The sequence below is a fragment of the Cydia strobilella genome, chromosome 23, assembly GCF_947568885.1.
Source record: "Cydia strobilella chromosome 23, ilCydStro3.1, whole genome shotgun sequence".
Taxonomy (NCBI): Eukaryota; Metazoa; Arthropoda; class Insecta; order Lepidoptera; family Tortricidae; genus Cydia; species Cydia strobilella.
Genome location: NC_086063.1, coordinates 1,797,132 through 1,820,568, shown reverse-complemented (window position 1 = coordinate 1,820,568; position 23,437 = coordinate 1,797,132). Strand labels below are relative to the sequence as shown.

At 38.4% G+C, this 23,437-nt stretch overlaps 2 protein-coding genes across 2 annotated transcripts in view; both read left to right on the top strand.

Moving 5' to 3' along the window:
• The window catches only part of LOC134751787 (spherulin-2A-like), a 500,532-nt gene extending 495,856 nt beyond the window's left edge, over positions 1–4,676 (top strand). Inside the window, exon 5 of the mRNA XM_063687277.1 lies at positions 4,667–4,676. The gene's annotated coding sequence lies outside the window, so the exon portion shown is untranslated. The remainder of the gene's footprint in view (positions 1–4,666) is intronic.
• Positions 4,677–8,302: 3,626 nt separating this feature from the next.
• On the top strand, positions 8,303–21,936 carry LOC134751678 (uncharacterized). The gene is made up of 5 exons (XM_063687123.1): positions 8,303–8,537; positions 15,567–15,761; positions 16,319–16,489; positions 20,282–20,408; positions 21,516–21,936. The coding sequence occupies exons 1-5, from the start codon at positions 8,531–8,533 to the stop codon at positions 21,934–21,936; spliced, it is 921 nt and encodes a 306-aa protein (XP_063543193.1). The 5' UTR covers positions 8,303–8,530.
• The last annotated feature ends 1,501 nt before the right edge of the window (positions 21,937–23,437 follow it).

Sequence of the window (23,437 nt, the reverse complement as noted above, 5' to 3'; positions counted from 1 at the left end):
TGACCACTCTGTCACGCTTGTATTTCCGTTTCGCTATCGCAAATCTGTACACTCCTTTTTTGAAGAACCCCGTACTGTAGTCCCGCGAAATAGTAATAAAAATAGAAATAAAATATGTCTTGCACCAGTTGAATTGAAAATGCGAAGTGTTATCAAACAAATGTGTATTCCCGTATGGTTTCGTGTTTGTAAATGTCTGGAATGGCCATACTCGAGTGGCTGAGAGTTTTGTGCGGTGACCACGTCGTTTTGTTTCTCGAGGACAAGATTTGAATAAAATATTACAGTAAAACCAAATACAAGAAAGACATTTTGAAAGTAGACAAGCATAAGAGTCCCCGGCAAACTTGGCCAAATTTCACCGTCCCATACAAAAGGAGTCTCTTTCCCATTTTAAAACTACGTGTTGGATTGTAATGAAAGTTTGCACATACACTGACATGAGGTATATCTAGGTCTGTAATTAGTTTATATAGCTCTAGTATATAAAACAAGTGAAATAGAGCAAAAACAAGTTTTGTATGAAAAACTTAAATTCGCTGTATTTTTTTTACTATAGTATCTGAAGCTACATAAACTAATTACAGACATAGATATACCTTAACATATTGTAAATACAAAGTTTCAGAACAAACTAGCTACTCGTTTTAAAATGAGAGCGTAACTATTGTATTGAGAACCGAGCTTGCCGGGGACCCTTCGGGGACGGACCGGGCCTTCTATGGCGCGTACCTGCGCCTTATAGTCCCAAATCACACAATTATGGTCTAAAACTAACTCGTTTATCATCGTTTAGGTGTAATTATTATTCAAATCAATCAAATCAGTCAAAAGTATCTGCCACTGTGATTGTTCTACAAACAGATACATCTCTCTTTTTGGTAAGCTATTAGAGAATGGTAGAGATACTTTTGACGCATAGTCTGATACGTTACTTTTGATGCTGTTTTAAGCAGGTAGGTAATGACAATGAAAAACGTGCATGCCGTATCTTAGCTTACAGTATGGTCACCCTAGCACAAAGCAAACTTACGAGGAAGATGGAAAAATAACGCACTTTATGAAGTTGCTCCGCACTCTGAGCTCTGGCGTATTGCAGTTTACTTCATTATTTTAACTGATTATAAAATGAAATAGATGTCATAGTAAAGAAATAGTGACCAAACCGTCCGGTGGCCGAGGCCGGAATTGAACCCGTCTTCTTTTACCTTTACTTTTATTCTTTAATTTTCAGTTATTAGTATCTAAGTTTACAAATCCCTGCCAATTTAGAAGTCAGCGAGGTAAGTATATTAGGTATTATAGTATGAATTATATCAAATGATTTTTTCGCCCAAACCTTAAGAACGCTATAGGTAAGTAATTGCCTTTAAAACGTGTGTGATCCTTTTCACTAATGAGAAATGAGGTAGCCACCGCGGCACAAAAGAAACAATGCCTTTTGTTTAACAGCTAAGGGTTTGGGCAAAAAAAACAATTGAGATAATTCGTAACTACATATACATATTTGTTTTACAAGGTGGCAAAGTTGTTGTTTAACCCCTCGTGCTAATATTGATATCCGAGCGTAGCGTTTCGAAAAATGGAAGTATGATCGTTGCGAGGATTTCAAGGTCCAGATTAAACAAACTTTGCTACAACACAACATTTTTAACTACACGTACGCGAGGAAAATGCTGACTGTACATAACATAACATATTTAAATAAACGTTATTAAATTTTATCATTCAAAATCATTATTAAAAAGTCAATAGGTACAGTCGCCATCAGATATATCGGAGCGGCCGAGGTGCTCAAAAATATCTGAACACGCACTCTAGCGCCTTGACAATAGAAGCGTGTTCAGATATTTGTGAGCACCTCGGCCGCTCCGATGTATCCGATGGCGACTGTACTACTAGCCAACAAGGAAACAACACAAAATTGACATCTACTACTCTTGTGGATAAAATGCAACTTTCTCGTCAGTATTTGATTAGATAGATAGATAAATAGATTTTTATTCGGTATTAATGATACACTGTCAATTACATAATAAAGATTGATTACAAAAATCATAATACATTAAAATTATTTAAATTCACATAAAAATTTATGTCGACAATTTTGAGATTCTAATACTTATTCATATTCATATTGTTGGGTTTCGTGATTATTTTAAAGTATTTTGTGGTAACATTAATAAAACGCGCCAATTTGACATGATTACTGGCAACATTGGACATGCCGAGAGGTGGCGTGATCGAACGGGTTTTGAAAAAAAAGTGACGAACGGTTGGCTGGCGGGTGGCGGGGCATTTTTGTCTTGACTTCGAGAGTGTGAACAACGATTTGTCTAATTATATCTAAAAGTGTATACCTAAGTGTAAGGCAGTTGAATAAAGTGTAGTTCAAGTAATTGAGTGTTTTATTGATTATCTGGTGGTGATATACAACAATATTCATATTCATTTTATTTGGTAATATTTAATTACATGTCAACCTTAATATAAAATATATTACAAATAGCATTATTGTCATTAGAGCGTCTTACACTATGTATTAGAGAATAACTCCCTATGGTCGTAAAACGCCTGCTCGAGAAGCCATTTTTTGAGCTTAGTCTTAAATATAGGCGCACTTGGTGCAGCAGTAATGTCAGCCGGTAGGTGGTAGGCGGTGGTGGCTTACATTAGGAAATCAGTAAAATATTATTCAAATTACATAATATTAATGTCATTACCGGGTCTAACGCGATTAAATTTCATTGTTTTACCATTTTTCCGACGTTTCTTTAATCGCGTTAGACCTGGTAATGACATTAATTATGTGAACAAAACGCGAGAGTTTAAAGTGTTATTAGTATTTGCATAGAGTAACTTATACTAGAGCGGTACTGTCATAGTAAATTTTGTAACCCCAGTAAATTCACTGCCATCTGTCGACACACTTTAAAACTAAAAATGAAGATTTATAAAAATACGATAGAATGTATTTAAATATAGATAAATGATTTTTTTTTATTTGCATTAATTATTTTTATGATTTTGACCCATGTTCTTTCACTGATATGCGTTAAAATTGTTAAATAACAAACGAAACCGTCAACGCCATCTATACGACTGTAGGCCAAAACTAGTAGCGCCCTCTGAACGAGAATCAAATTTTCTTGATTTTCGAGGCACGTTTTTTCCTTAGACTGTATCCATCTATTACCATCTATAAATCTATCTTTGGTATTTGGTATTTGATTAGTGCTTTTACGTGAAATCTCAATAAATACATACAACCAATAAGAACAGAATGACAATATGGCCCCCATAAAGGAATGAATCAAAGTAATATAGGCCATAACTTACAAATATGCTTTCGCGAATTGTGTTACTTTATGTGATATTGGATATATGGATATGTTTATGTTTTGCGGTTTTCTGAGATTTGTGGATGTTTTGCTATTAGGGCATGGATACCGGAATTCCGGAATCCCGAAAAACCGGAATATCTTACCGATATTTACGATATTACAATACCGGAATTGAAGAAAACCAATGTCGAAATATCGGAATTCTGGTATTGGAACTTTTTAGTTTCGTTGTTACAAAGGTGATGAAAAGGAAACATTAAAGTCGGACTCGCCCACCGAGGGTTCCGTACTTTTTAGTATTTGTTGTTATAGCGGCAACAGAAATACATCATCTGTGAAAATTTCAACTGCCTAGCTATCACGGTTGATGAGATACAGCCTGGTGACAGACAGACGGACAGACGGACAGTGGAGTCTTAGTAATAGGGTCCCGTTTTTACCCTTTGGGTACGGAAACCGAAAAAAGATTAAAAATCTATATGCAATTTGACGTTTCCTGCAGTTATGCAGTCGCTTGCATTTCTCCAGCGGTATTTAATTGTAACGCGGCATTGAGGCCGGCTGTATTGCTGTCGCAAATGTCAAAATATCGATTTTACTCACAAAGATCCGGGCAGCAACGGTTGCAGCCCGGATATTTGACATTTTCGGCAGGAAACCAGTCGGCAGTAATGTCACGCTGCAATACTGCAGCGGTAATGCTAGTATAGTTTGAATCCGAACGATACCTTAAAACAACATAATTAGGTACTACCTATAGGTACTATGTGACGCGGTGAAGTAATAAAGTTATAAGGGCTACTTTTATCCTATCTCTTTCTTTCACATCAATTATTAATATGAAAGAGAGGGATAGTAGTTGGCGCGTGTCGAAGACAGGAATGCGAAGCAAAATTAATGATCGAATGATTGCTATATTTGCGCTTGCGCTTGACCGATGGAGGTAGATAATGCGCTGAGTAATTTCGATTTATTTATTTTGTTTTTACCTGACTTATGTTACGCAGCGTCTTACGTAAGCGACCAACTCGCGAACGCGAAGCGAAGCGGCGCGGCGCGGCGCGTCGGGCCCACGGCGTTCGCGTTCGCAACGAGATCGCCCACGTAGGACACTTCTATAATAGGTATAGGTATCAAAGGATTGATTCATCCGGCGCCGCATCGCTTCGCTTCACGTTCGCGTGTTGTTCGCCTACGTAGTACGCTGCGTTATAAAGATAGGGTTATACAATACTTACAATATTCTTTATTCCACACCTCATACAGTTTACAATATTTGTACAGAAATATAAACAAAGACAATTGTATAGAGGTAACAACAGGCGGTTTAATCGATTAAGAGCGATATCTTTCGGACAACTTTTGGGTAGCGGAATAAAGAAAATTGGAAAATGCAGTAGGTGATGCGGTAAAAAAATATTATAAAAAGTCAAACTGAATATTACCAAATAGTATTTTTGTGCTAAGTGCTAGTTTCAGTCGTGGCCCAGAGAAGTGTTAGTGACAAAAAACTTAAATACTAATGTTAAACAGTACAATTAATTAAAACCTACCATGCAAATCAATATACTTAGAGCTAGGACTAGGACAATACAATACCGGGTGAGCCGTACACATTTACATTACATAAAACATTTACTATAACATTAAAATTTAAAATTTAACTAGTATCACAATCATAGAAACATGTCAATAATCAGAATAATTCATAAAATAGCAGCGAAATTATACATATAAAATTAATAAAATTACAATTATTATATTATTTAATCAGATTTGGTCAATACATTAGAATATAAATAAATTAGAAATTAAACAGAATTGAATAAGTGTTATATATTTAATAATTTGTAGATAATCCAAAATTAAAATTGCAATTAAATTGTCCAATGCCTTTATCACTAAATATCATAATTAACGAAGCTGGAGTGCAGAACGATCCATCTACGCGTCATCGGTGAGTCCCACCTCCCAGCAAACACACTCAGGATGCTGTTCGGACTCCGTATCATCCTATCGAGCAGAGAGGCACAGCGTTTCCTTATAATCGCATGGAAGCCATCAACGCTTGCCTCCGCAAACATGCCCAAAGCACTGCACCACCGTCGAAGGCCGAGCAACATCCTGAAGGCATCATTATATTGAACACGAAGAGCGCTGTACGTCCTCTGCGTATAATTGACCCATAGGTTACAGGTGTAAAAACACTGACAGTATGCCCCACGAATTAGTATGCCCTAAAGAGAGTTACTTTAACTTCCTTAGTGCACCCCGAAAACCTACGTGCCAACATGTTGCAGCGGACGGACAGCGCCCTTCTCTCCCTCTCGATGTCCATGTTGTCACAGAGATCATCAGTTACCCAGTGACCCAGATATTTGAAATGCTTGACTCTGCTCAGGTTTGTGCCACATAAGGTAATTGGTGGCAGAGTCTCATATGTTTTAGCTCCAGCCTTGAAAATTAGAAATTCGCTTTTCTTGGCGTTATATCTGAGTCCATGGGTCCCCGCGTATCTCTCACAGATACCGATTAGGATTTGCAAAGCACCCAGAGATGGAGCTAGCAACACCATGTCGTCTGCATAGCTGAAGTTGTTCATAAAAACACCGTCAACTGAGCATCCGACATTAGCGCTACTCAGCTCCTCAATCAATCCGTTGACGTACAGGTTGAAAAGACGAGGAGAAGAAATCCCCCCCTGTCTCACTCCGCACTCCAACCTGTACTCCTCCGAATACACACCGGCCCATCTCACGCTGTTCTTCTGAGTATTGTACCAATATTTAATAAGGGAGGTTACCTCACCAGGAAGACCGGCAACTTGCTGCATTTTCCGCCATAGAACTTTATAGCACACTAGATCGAAGGCCTTTGATAGATCTAGAAAGCATGCGAATACCGGTGTTTTCCTGGAGGTATAGTACTGGATAGTCCGCTTGAGGCAGAGAACAGCACTTTCCGTGGATAGGCCCGACCTAAAGCCAAACTGGCGCATCGTGTAGACGAACATGCCTGTCCAGCTGCCTGTCAAGCAGAGTGTCCAATACCTTGGCAATCACTGTTGCCAATGAGATGGGCCTGTAATTATTCGTGTCTGATGCATCTCCAGTCTTACTATTGGGACTACTATAGTGTAATACCATTGAACTAAGTATGCCAACATATTTCAGAGACACAACCCTAAAACACACCCATATTAGCTTACACAGACATATTATGTCGTCCGCACATAGACACTAAAACGGTTTCGTGCTACGAGTGTGCAAAGCCGAATCTCGCTAAGCCGTGTAATTACGCACGTGCATTGTTCAACCCTAAACGCTTCATATTTTCGCTTGACAAGTGACAGGCGGTAAGGCTGTGGTTAAGGATACACGGAGCGTTTACTAAAACGTTAAACTTTTTTTTTATCGCGTATATATATATATATATATCTCTACTTGAAAAATAATTATAGTGTATAACTAGCCTTATGAACCGATTTTGCATGTACAACCAGCCTTAAAGTTTGTAGTCTATTGTTATTGTTCATTATTTTAGTATGTGGGTATTTTTGCACTTTGTAATTTTTCCTCAGTCACCCGTTGACCACGAACGCTGTAAAGAGTTCGAAACGTCGGGATGTATTATAAATTCAATATACGCGATATAATACGGAAAGGGCCGACCGCTTCTCTATATAATCGTAGTCCTCATTTTCCTCTGGGTATTGACATTAAGGAAAATATTTTTACATAATTTGATGTATATTAACCATAGCTATGCCAAGACGTGGAGCGAAATGAAGCGCGAAGCTCAAGACCGAACGGGATGGCGGAGCACTGTAGATGCCCTCTGCCCCATCTAGGAGATATAGGACCATAAGTCAAGTAAGTCATGCCCCTACGTTTGACTTTTTTCGGTTTTTTGATTATTGTTATAATTAGGAGCGAAAAACACATTTCATACAAATTTTGAAATGGTAGAAGCATTTCAAAATTTGTATGAAATGTGTATTGCTTACCTAGACTGTATATCTCGGGGTATGATCATTAATTTCATCCGCTGAAGGTCAGGCGTAGCCTTAGCTAGTACTATCGTCTGTCTGCACCGGAATTCCGGCGCGTCAGCCGGGTCGCACGGCCTTTTCAGATCCAGCGCCGCGCACTGCTAGAATGTCTCTACATGGAAAAGCTTATTTACTGCCTAGGCTATATGGGTTGGAAAAAATTAATAAGCCCTGGAGGAAAAGTGCCTTAAAACCTTAAGTTAGCTCATTTTACTTAATAGAAACATTATTTTATTTAAAAAAAAGAAGAAAAGCGAACTCGCGAACGTGAAGCGAAGCGGCGCGGCGGGTCCACGGCGTTCGCGTTCGCAACGAGATTGCCCACGTAGGACACTTCTATAGGTATCAAAGGATTAATTCACGCGGCGCCGCATCGCTTCGCTTCGCTTACGATACTGTAACGATTACGAAGGTGTCTTTTCTTACTGTTGCTACGGCAGACAGTAATTCTAGTTCGGTATACCTAGTAATTTGCCATTTTCAAATGTATTCCGCTACCAAAGTTACCCTAATGCACTATTGATGATGCAATCATAATCATACTGTAACTATATACACATAGGTAAGTACTTAAAAATATTTACATAATAAAAATAAGACCGTTAAAATGACTATATGATGTGGTTTCCACAAAAAATACCCTGTTGTCGATGGCGCGTAAGTCACAACGACGTCGCATTTCTATTGGAACTTCAGTAATAATGGCGTTAGTGCCATCTATAAAAAGGTTCATACCAATCAGAACTAACATCATACATACATCAGTAACACGATTTACTAACGTAGTTAGATATTACACTAATTAATTAATTAAAATTAGCACGTAACGCACGTATGAATCATCAAAAAATCTACGCGTCGCGTCGCTGCCAAACCGTGCGCCGTGCGACGTTGCCGTACCGCGCCCGGTCGCCCGGCCCCCGGCCCGGCTAGTGCCTTACCGTCGACCGACGCATCATTACGTTTTGTTTACATTCAAAAATCGTTTAAAACGAGCATATTTACATCAAATTATTCGTAAAATAAACTTTTTAATAGTAGAAAGTGATTAATTTTAAGTTAAAACGTGTTTTTGTAGTGTATTTTTGGGGACGGTAGCCATTTTGGAATCGGACGCGATCAAAATCGGTTCGTGATGACTGGTATGTAGTATCTTTGACATTAAAGTTATTTTGTAGGTCATTTTATTTAAGTATTTGGATTATTTTAAAACATAGTATGTACATAGCTAAAGTAAATACGTACATTAAATAAATGTACATTAAGATTTATGATTATGATGTAAATAAAAGCGCGAATTGAAACTGCTTCCATTTAGAACTGTGTTGCAAGGTGTTAAAGTCGAAAATTGTATGCAGTATTTACACTTTATGTTAGTTCAGGGATTCCCTTACAATAAATAGTTATTTTCAATTTTATTACAACGTGTTACGGTTGTTATTTAAATGGTATTTTAATTGACTTGACACATTTTAGCGTAAATTGTTTCACTCCAATCCAAACAGTCAATTCTGAATTTCGAAAAAGAAATATTTTTAAATTTACTTTGTTTAAATTTTATGACTGTTTTTATTATTTTGACAAATTGACGATAATAATATATTAACTTTTTACTCCAGGAAGACAAATGAAACAAGACTGTGTAGTAAACCATAAAGTTTAAAATAAAATGTCATGTGGTTTTTATTGACAGGATAAAATAAATGCATCTACGGTGTATGTCACAATAATGTCATTACAACTCAACAGGTCTAGGTCTTCCCAGGTAGCAAAGTGACGTCAGCGACGTAAAAGTGACGTCATAATGACGTCAGTTATACGTCATAAATACGTAACGGACGTCATAATGACGTATTTTCTATCTGTGGAAACTTGTAATTGGCTCACTGCTTCTATGTTATTACCTAACGTGTTACTTCAGCTGTAAGTTTTCCTAATAAATAAAATAAAAATAAAAAAATAAAATAAATGCTACCTGGGTTAGCTAGAAGGCCAATTCGACTTGTTTTCGTGATGGCTCGTGACATGGCCGCAATATCGTGATTTTTGTGAGAATACGTTCTGATTAATGTTGTTATCTAGTTTCGAAAACTTCCTGCCTCGTACCCAACTAAATTGTGGAATGAAACGGTGTTTTCTGACGTTATGTTACACAAGTACTATAAGGTTATTCTATGACACAACGAAGGCCGCAAAAATATCTGACTCGATCTTATTTGTAGAGCCAATAAAAGCGTGTCACATATTTTTGCGGCCTTCGAAAAGTAACATAATTATTGCAGTGTACACTGGCATCAGAATCTCTATTATTTCAATGCTTTTCTTTTTTTAGGGTTCCGTACCCAAAGGTATGTACAAGACCCTATTACTAAGAGTCCGCTGTCTGCCTGTCCGTCTGTGACCAGGCTGTATCGTATCTCATGAACCGTGATAGCTAGAAAGTTGAAATTTTTACAGATAATGTATTTCTGTTACCCCTATAACAGCAAATACTAAAAACAGAATAAAATAAATATTAAAGTGGGGCTCCGATACAACAAACGTGATTTTTTTGCCATTTTTTGCGTAATGGTACGGAACCCTTCGAGCGCGAGCCCGACTCGCACTTGGCCGGTTTTTTAATTCTGAAGATTATAAACAAATCGAACAAACAATTCATTTGACATCAACAAAATACCTACGATTGTTTCGCCAGTAAATATTTTGAAGTCAACCGTATTGTTATAGGCATAAAGTTCAATATGGAATGATCGCGGATTGACTATTATTATCAATGTTATGACTGACTGAATCGTAATCGTGACGCACGGTGATAGGGATGTGACGATTTCAACAAACCGGACAAGTGCGAGTCGGACTCGCGCACGAAGGGTTCCGCACCATTACGCAAAAAACGGTAAAAACATCACGTTTTGTTGTATGAGAGCCCCACTGAAATATTTATTTTATTCTGTTTTTTGTATTTGTTGTTATAGCGGCACATCATCTGTGAAAATTGACAGACGGACAGACAGACAGACAGACGGACAGCGGAGTCTTAGTAATAGGGTCCCGTTTTTACTTTTTGGTTACGGAACCCTAAAAAGCAAGTATTAATCACCAAGGAAGTTTAAATAGTTGTTAGTATTTTTCTGATGTGATAACTTGATACGTTAATTAGATCTCATTAATATTACCAATTAATTAATAATATCTTATTACCTTAATTACTTAAGGGGATCCCATGCCCCAATGACCTTTGATTTGAATCCCTTAGTTTTCTAATGTTTTTTGTAGCTTATCATATTAAGAACAACGGATTTTAGCAATAAAGTATCCCATATTTACTTCAAAGTTCATTGTTTTCGAAATATTATAATATAAAAAGTTGAACAATTTTAGGCCAAAAAACTGGTTTTCTGGCCATAACTTTTGTGTTAATTAGTTAAAAATTCAAACCTTAGACAAGTTTTTAGAGACGTCTAAGACGAACCCAAATATGTAGATTTCGTATAAGTAAGATCTTTCACAGCAATCGAGATACGAAAAAAGTGTTTTGTTAGACAATGTTTAAAACAATCATAAATAAAAAGTATTCATTTTTTTCACAATCCGGTAGACAAAAATGGAGATAAAAGATTGAAGAACCGATAGCCGCTTGTCTTATAATTCTATATCTAGTGCAAAAGTAGGAGATACGATTCAAAAAATCGTCAAAAATCGATGAAAACCTCAGGTAGCCCCTTAAATAAACTACCGCGTGCAAAAGGCTTTTGGCAATTAACATTTAATATGATAGCCATACAAATAATTCTGAATATTACAATCCATCAATCGTCGTCCTAGAGTTGTTCCGGCCACGGCTTACTTGGAAAGCCTGGGGTCCGCTCGGTGACCTATTCTCAATAGCCTATGGACCAGCAATAAACAAAATGGCGGACGATTTTTGTGATTTTATCCTGTACCATACTTGTGTTTTGTGTCTTGTACAATAAAGAGTTGATACATTCATACATCATACATTAAAAAATATTTATCAGTACGGTTTTTACTCACTATTATTTTTAGTCGCTTTTGGGGACATGTTTCGGATTCATTGGGAATCCATCCTCAGGCACGAGTGTCCGCGGCGGTTGTACGTCGTGCACACACAAATATGCAATATGTCTCACGATAGTTTAAGTGACATCATACATTACCATATTTAACATTTATTCGCTTAAAACTGTTTTTTCTTTGCATGCCTTGCCGGCATCGGGTCTATGATTTCTATTTAATAAATAAATATACAATATTTTATAGGACATTCTTGCACAAATTGACTATTTGACTAAGCCCCACAGTAAGCTCAAGAAGGCTTGTGTTGTGGGTGAGTAACCATGCAGTATTTGTATATTTATATTATTATGCCGTTGTCCTAGTGACAACGACATAACAATATAATATACAAATACTTAAATACATATGACTCAGGAAGAAATGTCTGTGCTCATCAGCATCACACATAAATGTCAAAGTTCAAAGTTCAAAATATACTTTTTAATACAGTTGCTCAAAAAGTGCTACTTTTCGTGGCTGTTTAGCGTGCGGAAAGTTGGTTTTCGCGAACTAATGCTTTTTACTTTTCCAATTTTTTTTAATTTTTACTTGTTCCAATTCATGACTACTTATTGATGAGTGTTAATATTAGTTTCCTTTAAACGTCGTAATCAACATAAAACCTACTGTTAATGTAAGAATACGAAAAATACATATTTCATATTTTATTACTTACCTCTTCGTCATTATAACACGTTTAATTTTTAATATTGAAAATTGAAAAACCGTTCTTAATAAATTGTCTGAATGGAACGGAATAGCTATGGAAGGTAGAGGTAGGAAGCTAGGAATAGCTGCCGAAACGCCTGTCAAAGAAGAGGCGTTTTTTCTTACTGCAAGCTAAGTTTCCAAAGGCAACTTTCGATTTTGTTTTTATTCCTTACTTGTTGTTTTTTTTTTTTTCGCAACTGTTTTAATTAAAAAACGACGTTCGATACACGTGCGGAAATGTCATTCTTCACTCGTCCCGAGTCTCGGTACTCATGAAGTTATGACATACTTTCCGCACTAGCATCGAAATGTACTAATAATTCATGTAGGCCTAGCAACAAGCACTTTATGAATGGTGAATAATATGTAACATAATGTATAGGTACTATCTTAAGCTAATTATCAAAGCAATTTATTTATGTTAATATTATTCCATAATAATATTGAATGATAATATATACTGATCAAATTTAATACTAAAAATTTCACAAAAAGATCGTCTAACTTAAAAAATTGCATAAAAAATACTAGTCTAGAATGTTACTAGAATAAAATCTAAATGTCAAAAAAAAAACAACAAAAGAAGGCCTAAAACTCAACTTTGATAAATGTGAATTATACATTTCCGAAAATTTAGAACCCTCTTTAGCATCCCAGACACTTCAAAGTTTTTCGAATTTAGCCCCCAATATTAAAATCCTATCAAAGGACAATCTTCACCTTCTCGGCTCCCCTATTTTCGAAGAAGCCGTTCCGTCCATTTTGGCTAAATCTATTTCTAAATTCCGTGTTAATTCAGATCGCTTAATTAAAATTAGTAGCCATTCGGCCTTATTTATTTTAAAATTTTGTTTGATGGTTCCCAAATTTACCTACTTGCTCCGCTGCTGCCCTATCTGGAAATTCGCAGATTTAGTCCAATCTATTGATTGTCAAGTCAAGTCGCAGCTTGAATCAATTCTGAATGTCCATTTCTGTGAACAGGCATGGACCCAAGCTTCTTTGCCTATTAGGTTTGGTGGTTTAGGAACCCGCAAAATTTCGAGTGTTGCTCTGCCGGCATTCTTGTTCTCAATCCATAGCACGTCTGATCTCGCAGGTAAAATCCTTAAAGCCCTACCGGCATCAAACTGCGAGATCGCGTGCATGGAGGAGGCCAGGAGTGCCTGGATAGCTGGGCTCAACCTACATATACCACCTAGACCTACTACGGGGCAGAGAGCTTGGGACAACATAGCTTCCGACGCCGTCCTGAAGGCTCTAATACACACGTCCTCGGGTAAGGACCGCGCAAGGCTCCTTGCTGTCTCCCGACCTGAGTCTGGACACTGGCTTCATGCATACCCATCACCAAACACGGGTACATTCATCGATCCAGGGACCCTCCGAATAGCCATCGGTCTCCGAGTTGGGGCTGATGTTTGTGTGGACCACAGCTGCGTCTCTTGTGGGGCTAACGTTGATCGCCTAGGCCACAATGGACTTGCCTGCTCTTCGGGCGCCGGCCGCCTATCTCGTCATGCGGCACTCAACGACATCATAAGAAGGGCGCTCGTCAGCGCCGGCGTCCCCGCTGCTCTGGAGCCCCAGATCGCGCGGGACGAAGGCAAGCGCCCCGACGGGATGTCGTTGATCCCATGGAGGATGGGCCGTGCACTGGTGTGGGACGCTACCTGCGACGATACGCTGGCAGCGTCCTACATTTCATCAACCAGCAGAAATGCCGCGGCGGCGGCCGACGCCCGAGAGCGCTTTAAAGCAAATAAATATGGCTGTCTCGGCGCCAACTACGAATTCGTAGCTTTTGGTGTCGAGACACTCGGTCCATGGGGCAGGGGTGCCCGCGGGCTCCACAAGGAGCTCGGAAAGCGGTTGAGGGAGGCAACGGGGGACCCTCGCGCGGGCAGCTTTCTCGCGCAAAGGCTTGCTATCGCGATACAGCGCGGGAATGCTGCCTGCGTGATGGGCACTTTGCCAAGAGGTCGGGGTTTGTTATAGGGATTTTTTTTTAGGTAGGTTTAGTTTTAATCGTTTTATTTTATAAGTAGTCTTAATTTTGTTTTATACAATTAATGTAAATTTTATTTATCATCTTTTCAATAAAGCTAAACTTATCTGCAGGTATATCATAATACAAAAGAAGTACATAGAGTGGATTATCCATTTCCTCATCATTAATCAAATATACCTAATAAATAATTAATCGTTTCGAATCAAAATTAACCCACGTTGTTTTATCATTCATGTAGTCTTGTGTGGTATAATAAGCTTCAGAAATAAGTATATGATGTACATAATTCTTAAATTTATTAATTGATAATTCAGTTATATAGTTTGGAAGTTTATTATAAAATCTTACACATTTACCTATAAATGATTTTTTAATTTTTTGGAGCCGAGTGAAGGGCACTGCGAGCTTATGTTTATTTCTAGTATTTATATTATGAATGTCACAATTTTTCCTAAAATTGAGAATCTTTTTATGTACAGACAGAATACTGTATGGGATTTAAACCCCGAACCATATCGTCTTGATAGGCAGGGTCACTTAAAATAAAATAATAATTAATAAATCATTTATTCTGGCGAAATAAACCATATTTTACAATTAATTATTCTGCCAAACTGCAAGACAGTTTGTTGGCAGAGGGGACTCCCTTAAATAAGACGGGTAGTCTTACCTAATTACATAGATTAGATTAGATTAGATTAGATGGTTTATTTCATGAAAGACAATTTACATAATAAGTTTGCATTAATGTCAAAAATATAAGAATTTCTATCATGATCGTCAAAATAAAAATAAAAATGAAAATAATAACAATACTAATGAAAATAAAATTATAGCTCCAATAAGGATTGTCAACACAATTACAATAAGAGTAAGTAGATAAACATACTAAGTACATAGCCTACATAGGTACATCTTATTGCTTACGGTAGTAACTTCAATTTAATTTTGTTTAACGGAAACATTTTTAATTTAACCTTAAATATCCTAAATGACTTACATTCCCTTACTTCATACCATGGAGACTGTATAAAGGAGCCAAATCTCTATGTATGAAAAGTGTCCATCAAAAAACAGTAATTAGGCGGCGCCACCATACACCGAAATACTACCAAAAACAACCTACGTAATTTGGTCGGGTTATTTGTTGCCTTATATGGTTCATGTTATACTCATGTCCCAGAGCCTAACTAGCGCCACCGGAGAGATTAGGAACTATTATTTAAAGCTTAACGCGGTCACTTTTACAACAATTCTGCCATAAGAGATTGCGATCTTTTCTATACCATCCATACTTCATACGGAACTTGGCTAGGAGGCCATCAAACTATTATTATAGGTACTTATTAATTTACCATTATTTTTGTTTCAGACTTCGAACCCATATCCTTTACGTACAAAAATACAAAGCAACTAATAGAACTAGTCCAAGCGCACCCTTGTCTATGGGACAGACAAGCCCTTGACTATAAGGACAGATTAGCGAGAGACAGGGCATGGGAACAGATATTTGAGGAGCTGGACCCCCAGTTTAAAGAGTGCAGTGCTACCACTAAACACGACATAGGTAATGAATCATTTTATATAACTAGAACTACCTCTCACCGTCTCTGTCTCACTCTAACTATATCCGATCGCATATAGAGATTAGACCGCTTTTGTTACTATGTCTGTCCCACTCTAGCTATATATCTATGGGACAGACAAGACCCTGACTAAAAGGACAGATTGGCGAGAGACAGGGCATGGGAACAGATATTTGAGGAGCTGGACCCGCAGTTTAAAGTGCAGTGCTACCACTAAACACGACATAGGTAATGAATCATTTTATATAACTAGAAATACCTCTCACCGTCTCTGTCTCACTCTAACTATATCCGATCGCATATATAGATTAGACCGCTTTTGTTACTATGTCTGTCCCACTCTAGCTATATATCTATGGGACAGACAAGCCCCTGACTAAAAGGACAGATTGGCGAGAGACAGGGCATGGGAACAGATATTTGAGGAGCTGGACCCGCAGTTTAAAGTGCAGTGCTACCACTAAACACGACATAGGTAATGAATCATTTTATATAACTAGAACTACCTCTCACCGTCTCTGTCTCACTCTAACTATAGGGTTAGACCGCTTTTGTTACTATGTCTGTCCCACTCTAGCTATATGTCTATGGGACAGACAAGCCCCTGACTATAAGGACAGATTGGCGAGAGACAGGGCATGGGAACAGATATTTGAGGAGTTGGACCCGCAGTTTAAAGAGTGCAGTGCTACCACTAAACACGACATAGGTAATGAATCATTTTATATAACTAGAACTACCTCTCACCGTCTCTGTCTCACTCTAACTATATCCGATCGCATATAGAGATTAGACCGCTTTTGTTACTATGTCTGTCCCAGTCTAGCTATATATCTATGGGACAGACAAATCCCTTCTATAAGGACAGATTAGGGAGAGACAGGGCATGGGAACAGATATTTGAGGAGTTGGACCCGCAGTTTAAAGTGCAGTGCTACCACTAAACACGACATAGGTAATGAATCATTTTATATAACTAGAACTTTCTCTTACCGTCTCTGTCTCACTCTAACTATATCCGATCGCATATAGAGATTAGACCGCTTTTGTTACTATGTCTGTCCCACTCTAGCTATATATCTATGGGACAGACAAATCCCTTCTATAAGGACAGATTAGGGAGAGACAGGGCATGGGAACAGATATTTGAGGAGTTGGAACCGCAGTTTAAAGAGTGCAGTGCTACCACTAAACACGACATAGGTAATGAATCATTTTATATAACTAGAACTACCTCTCACCGTCTCTGTCTCACTCTAACTATATTCGATCGCATATAGAGATTAGACCGCTTTTGTTACTATGTCTGTCCCAGTCTAGCTATATATCTATGGGACAGACAAATCCCTTCTATAAGGACAGATTAGGGAGAGACAGGGCATGGGAACAGATATTTGAGGAGTTGGACCCGCAGTTTAAAGTGCAGTGCTACCACTAAACACGACATAGGTAATGAATCATTTTATATAACTAGAACTTTCTCTTACCGTCTCTGTCTCACTCTAACTATATCCGATCGCATATAGCGATTAGACCGCTTTTGTTACTATGTCTGTCCCACTCTAGCTATATATCTATGGGACAGACAAGCCCCTGACTATAAAGACAGATTGACGACAGACAGGGCCTGGGAACAGATATTTGAGGAGTTGGACCCGCAGTTTAAAGTGCAGTGCTACCACTAAACACGACATAGGTAATGAATCATTTTATATAACTAGAACTACCTCTCACCGTCTCTGTCTCACTCTAACTATATTCGATCGCATATAGAGATTAGACCGCTTTTGTTACTATGTCTGTCCCAGTCTAGCTATATATCTATGGGACAGACAAATCCCTTCTATAAGGACAGATTAGGGAGAGACAGGGCATGGGAACAGATATTTGAGGAGTTGGACCCCCAGTTTAAAGAGTGCAGTGCTACCACTAAACACGACATAGGTAATGAATCATTTCATATAACTAGAACTACCTCTTACCGTCTCTGTCTCACTCTAACTATATCCGATCGCATATAGCGATTAGACCGCTTTTGTTACTATGTCTGTCCCACTCTAGCTATATATCTATGGGACAGACAAGCCCCTGACTATAAAGACAGATTGACGACAGACAGGGCCTGGGAACAGATATTTGAGGAGTTGGACCCGCAGTTTAAAGTGCAGTGCTACCACTAAACACGACATAGGTAATGAATCATTTTATATAACTAGAACTACCTCTCACCGTCTCTGTCTCACTCTAACTATATCCGATCATTCCGATCGCATATAGAGATTAGACCGCTTGGCACTGTTACTATGTCTGTCCCACTCTAGCTATATGTCTATAGGACAGGCAAGCCCTTGACTATAAGGACAGATTGGCGAGAGACAGGGCATGGGAACAGATATTTGAGGAGCTGGACCCCCAGTTTAAAGAGTGCAGTGCTACCACTAAACACGACATAGGTAATGAGTCATTTTATATAACTAGAACTACCTCTCACCGTCTCTGTCTCATTCTAACTGTATCCGATCATTCCGATCGCATATAGAGATTAGACCGCTTGGCACTGTTACTATGTCTGTCCCACTCTAGCTATATGTCTATGGGACAGGCAAGCCCTTGACTATAAGGACAGATTGGCGAGAGACAGGGCATGGGATCAGATATTTGAGGAGCTGGACCCCCAGTTTAAAGAGTGCAGTGCTACCACTAAACACGACATAGGTAATGAATCATTTTATATAACTAGAACTACCTCTCACCGTCTCTGTCTCACTCTAACTATATCCGATCGCATATAGAGATTAGACCGCTTTTGTTACTATGTCTGTCCCACTCTATCTATATATCTATGGGACAGACAAGCCCTTGACTATAAGGACAGATTGGCGAGAGACAGGGCATGGAAACAGATATTTGAGGAGCTGGACCCCCAGTTTAAAGAGTGCAGTGCTACCACTAAACACGACATAGGTAATGAATCATTTTATATAACTAGAACTACCTCTCACCGTCTCTGTCTCATTCTAACTGTATCCGATCATTCCGATCGCATATAGAGATGCCGCTAGAGTGCCGCTTGGCACTGTTACTATGTTTGTCCCACTCTAGCTATATGTCTATGGGACAGACAAGCCCCTGACTATAAGGACAGATTGGCGAGAGACAGGGCATGGGAACAGATATTTGAGGAGCTGGACCCCCAGTTTAAAGAGTGCAGTGCTACCACTAAACACGACATAGGTAATGAATCATTTCATATAACTAGAACTACCTCTCACCGTCTCTGTCTCACTATAACTATATCCGATCGCATATAGAGATTAGACCGCTTTTGTTACTATGTCTGTCCCACTCTAGCTATATATCTATGGGACAGACAAGCCCCTGACTATAAAGACAGATTGACGACAGACAGGGCCTGGGAACAGATATTTGAGGAGTTGGACCCGCAGTTTAAAGTGCAGTGCTACCACTAAACACGACATAGGTAATGAATCATTTTATATAACTAGAACTACCTCTCACCGTCTCTGTCTCACTCTAACTATATCCGATCATTCCGATCGCATATAGAGATTAGACCGCTTGGCACTGTTACTATGTATGTCCCACTCTAGCTATATATCTATGGGACAGACAAGCCCCTGACTATAAGGACAGATTGGCGAGAGACAGGGCCTGGGAACAGATATTTGAGGAGCTGGACCCCCAGTTTAAAGAGTGCAGTGCTACCACTAAACACGACATAGGTAATGAATCATTTTATATAACTAGAACTACCTCTTACCGTCTCTGTCTCACTATAACTATATCCAATCGCATATAGAGATTAGACCGCTTTTGTTACTATGTCTGTCCCACTCTAGCTATATATCTATGGGACAGACAAATCCCTTCTATAAGGACAGATTAGGGAGAGACAGGACATGGCAACAGATATTTGAGGAATTTAAAGCCGCAATTTAAAGAGAGCAGTGCTACCACTAATTTTAAAGTGGATTACAATCCAGTAATTAAACCTTTTTTTGCGTTCCTCTTTTGTCCACGAGTATAATAAGCTACGACATTCACACGTAAAAAACACCTAACTAGCACGTTTTTCTACACAGACTCATGCAATATAATTTGGCCGATGGTTCAATTAACCCCGGTTCACCCTATATCTTACAATTACGTAAAGATTTTATTTTAAATTAACCAGAGAAATTCTTATATGAAACATAATACGAATATAAAAAATCGGACAAGTGCTAGACGGACTCGCCTGACGAGGTTTCCGTACTTTTTAGTATTTTTATAGCGGCAACAGAAATACATCATATGTGAAAATTGCAACTGTCTAGCTATCACGTTTCATGAGATACAGCCTAGTGACAGACAGACGGACAGTGGAGTCTTAATAATAGGGTCCCATTTTACCCGTTGGGTACGGAACCCTAAAAATGGGAAAAGCAAAGAAGACGAACCCGTACTATGTACTTGTATTGAAGATATTTTTGTATTAAAGGTACAACGATAACGAAGAAATGGTACAACATCAGGGACTCGTACGTGAAGTCGTTAAAGCCGGACTACCTCGGGCGTCGGAACCGGCCCTACATACACGCGGAGCTACTTAGATTCTTGGATGATTGGTAATTATAATTAATATTCTCACTCCGGTCAAATTGCAGTCTTACGCTGCGTCTTACGTAAGCGAACAACTCGCGAACGCGAAGCGAAGCGGCGCGGCGGGCCCACGGCGTTCGCGTTCGCAACGAGATCGCCCACGTAGGACACTTCTATAGGTATCAAAGGATTGATTCACCCTGCGCTGTTCGCAGTACGCTGCGTTATAATCCATACTAATATAATATTATAAATGCGAAAGTCTGTCTGTCTTTCTGTCTGTGTGTTCCCTCTTTACGCTTAAACCGCTGAACCGATTTAGATGAAATTTGGCATAGAGATAGGTTGAGTCCCTGAGAAGGACATAGGATAGTTTTTATCCCGAAAATCATCCCTTAAGAAAGTAAAAAGCGGGGTGGAATTAAGGTAATTAACGAAGTGCCTGCTAATTTGTGTGCATAATATGCTCAAATTTAGATTTGCCTCCTGAGGTATTTCCTTTGTGCTACGACATGGGATTCTTCAAGAAGCGGGTATTTAGGGTTCTCAAGGGTCGGCAATGCTTAAGTGGCTCCTGTGATGTTGCTTACGTCCATGGGCGACGATGACTGCTTCCCATCAGGCGGCTCGTCTGCTCGTTTGCTGAATATCACATAAAAAAAAAAAGATTGCTATGAGAATTTTTCCAGGCGCTATTCTTACTCTAGCTGCGGTTACTAAGTCCACGCAGACGAAGTCGCGGGCAAAAGCTAGTTATACATATGATACGGTTCTAGTGATCCTGGTGTGATGATTATTGAGTTAAATTTTTATTAAGAATTATTAGTGCTGTAGTCCTTCTCAATATTGCTTTCCTTAACAAGCATTGTATTGTACAAACCGAAAATAGTTGTGTGTCTACTTGAAAAAAAAAAAAAAACATTAAATATTTTCATAGAAAGTAATTTGTTTTTTTATAGCATTGTATCACAGTGATTCTATCTATACTAAACAGCTGTGTACACAATTTTTTATTAGTGTGATACACAGAGTTTAAAGTAGAAGTTGTCTCCTGCGAATAGTTAACATCTGTGTGGTCATATAACTTCGTGTAAAAATATCATTATTATTAATAAACGTTTTTTGGTCCACAGCTATATTGAAAAAATCAACACCAGCTTTCTGAGCAAACAAAGAAGAAATCCAGAAGATTTTGATGGATTAGAAACCGAAGAACAAGAATTAGAAGAAACAGAACCGTGGGAACAAAAAGTGTTCGTCACTTTAGAGGAAGAGCCAGCACAGAAGAGAGCAAGAACAGAATACAGTCCAGAGCAAAGAGAAAATAAAACAAATGAAGAAGATATCATAGCTGTCCTTTCTAATCTAATACAAAAGGAAGAAGACGAAGATAGAGCGTTTTTCAAATCGATAACGCCATCGGTTAAAAAGTTGTCTGAGAATTCGAAATTTGAGTTTAGAATAGAAGTGTTGAAGTTGATAAAAAAATTAAGGGCCAAAGATAAGGGTGAGATGAAAATAGAGGAATCAAGTAATGATAGTGATAGTGAATAAATGTGAAGTGTGTTGATGTTTTATGAATAATAATATATATTTAATATTGTCTTCGGTTACCGCGATAGTTACTCATGAAATAAAACTATGAAAACGGATTATATCGCGTATATTGAATTTATAATATATATTTGTCAAAAACTGCTTTTTGCTTTATTATCATACTTACTAGAAAGTTTATTGATTTAGACCACTAAACGGAGACGCCTTGTCTGTAATTTTCTGTACAAAAAATCTGCCGATTTTTGCGGGGGAGGGGAACGTCATGTGTATACGTAACGTAAAAATAGGCATGTCAGATAAACGTCAGTCCATACATTGTGTATGACCATTGGCCGACTATTTTCGACAGAGGGAAACGCCTGTTAATGGCTACTCCGTTTGGTTATATCCTCTAAGAGCAGAAACATCTGCGAACGATGTTATTAAGTCCGCCTTTTGTACATTTGTATTTTCTTTTGTACAATAAAGATTAAATAAATAAATAGATAAATAATTAAGCTTGGAATAAATTTAAGTGTAACGCTCTTACGATAGATGTCGCTAGGGTTCCCTAGACCCATATAGTGGGAAGATTTGCTGACTATGGATGAGGTCTTGGTTGCTCAGTTGACATAGTGCTGGAGTATCGATCCAGAGGCCGTGAGTTCAAGTCTCACCCAAGGCAGTAATTTTTCCATGGTTTAAATCCGCGACCTGCGGATTGAAAGTCGCACGCTCTTACCACTACGCCACCAGCGCTTTTACTGTTTAAATACTACACTTATTAGATTTAAAAAGAAACCAAAGGATAGGGAAGCCAGCGAGCCTTAGAGAAAACTACGTTAGTTCACCACTTTCCGTCGCAGTAAATATACAGTATACAGTAACCGCACCGACTTCAAACGTATTAGTTTGCTAGCGCATATAAAACAAGATAATATTAAATTTTTTCCCGTTTGAAGTCGGTTTTTTTTTTTTTAAGATTAATTTTATTTTTCCATGTTTAGTGTTTCTTCATCTGTCCGGCCAAACTGTCACTAAACATTTTTGCACTTCGGGTAAGTTTCAATTTTCAAGGTTTGGATCTAAGCTATCAAGGTTCGAGGAGTTGGACCTCATGGAACCCATCATCAGAACTAGACCTTAACACAAATGTTCCTTCAGAACTTACTTGTGCTTAATAAATATAACGAGAGGAATTAAATCGCCAAAATTGAAATATGCCTTGTTAAAGAGTTCCGTTCTGGTCATCATCATCAGTAGTTCCACTTCAACAAATGGCACTGTTTTGGATGAAAGTGCTTGGTTTGTTGATGAAAATACTAAAACCGATATATGTAAACCTATAAGATTTGAGGAGTTCCCTGGATTCCTAATGGATCCCTTCATCAAAACTGGGTTCTTACAAAAACGGGACCAACTAGGGACTTATATAGTACATTCAAATAAAATAAAAAAATTCCAAATCGGCTCAGAAATGAGTTCTGGGGTAACATAATAGGTACATACAAAAAAAAAA

What these genes read in the sequence shown, in the direction of transcription:
- LOC134751678 (XM_063687123.1), top strand. An exon ending in TACCACTAAACACGACATAG is followed by an intron (nt 15,762 to 16,318) that starts GTAATGAATCAT and finishes CTCTAACTATAG; the next exon opens with GGTTAGACCGCTTTTGTTAC. An exon ending in TACCACTAAACACGACATAG is followed by an intron (nt 16,490 to 20,281) that starts GTAATGAATCAT and finishes TTTGTATTAAAG; the next exon opens with GTACAACGATAACGAAGAAA.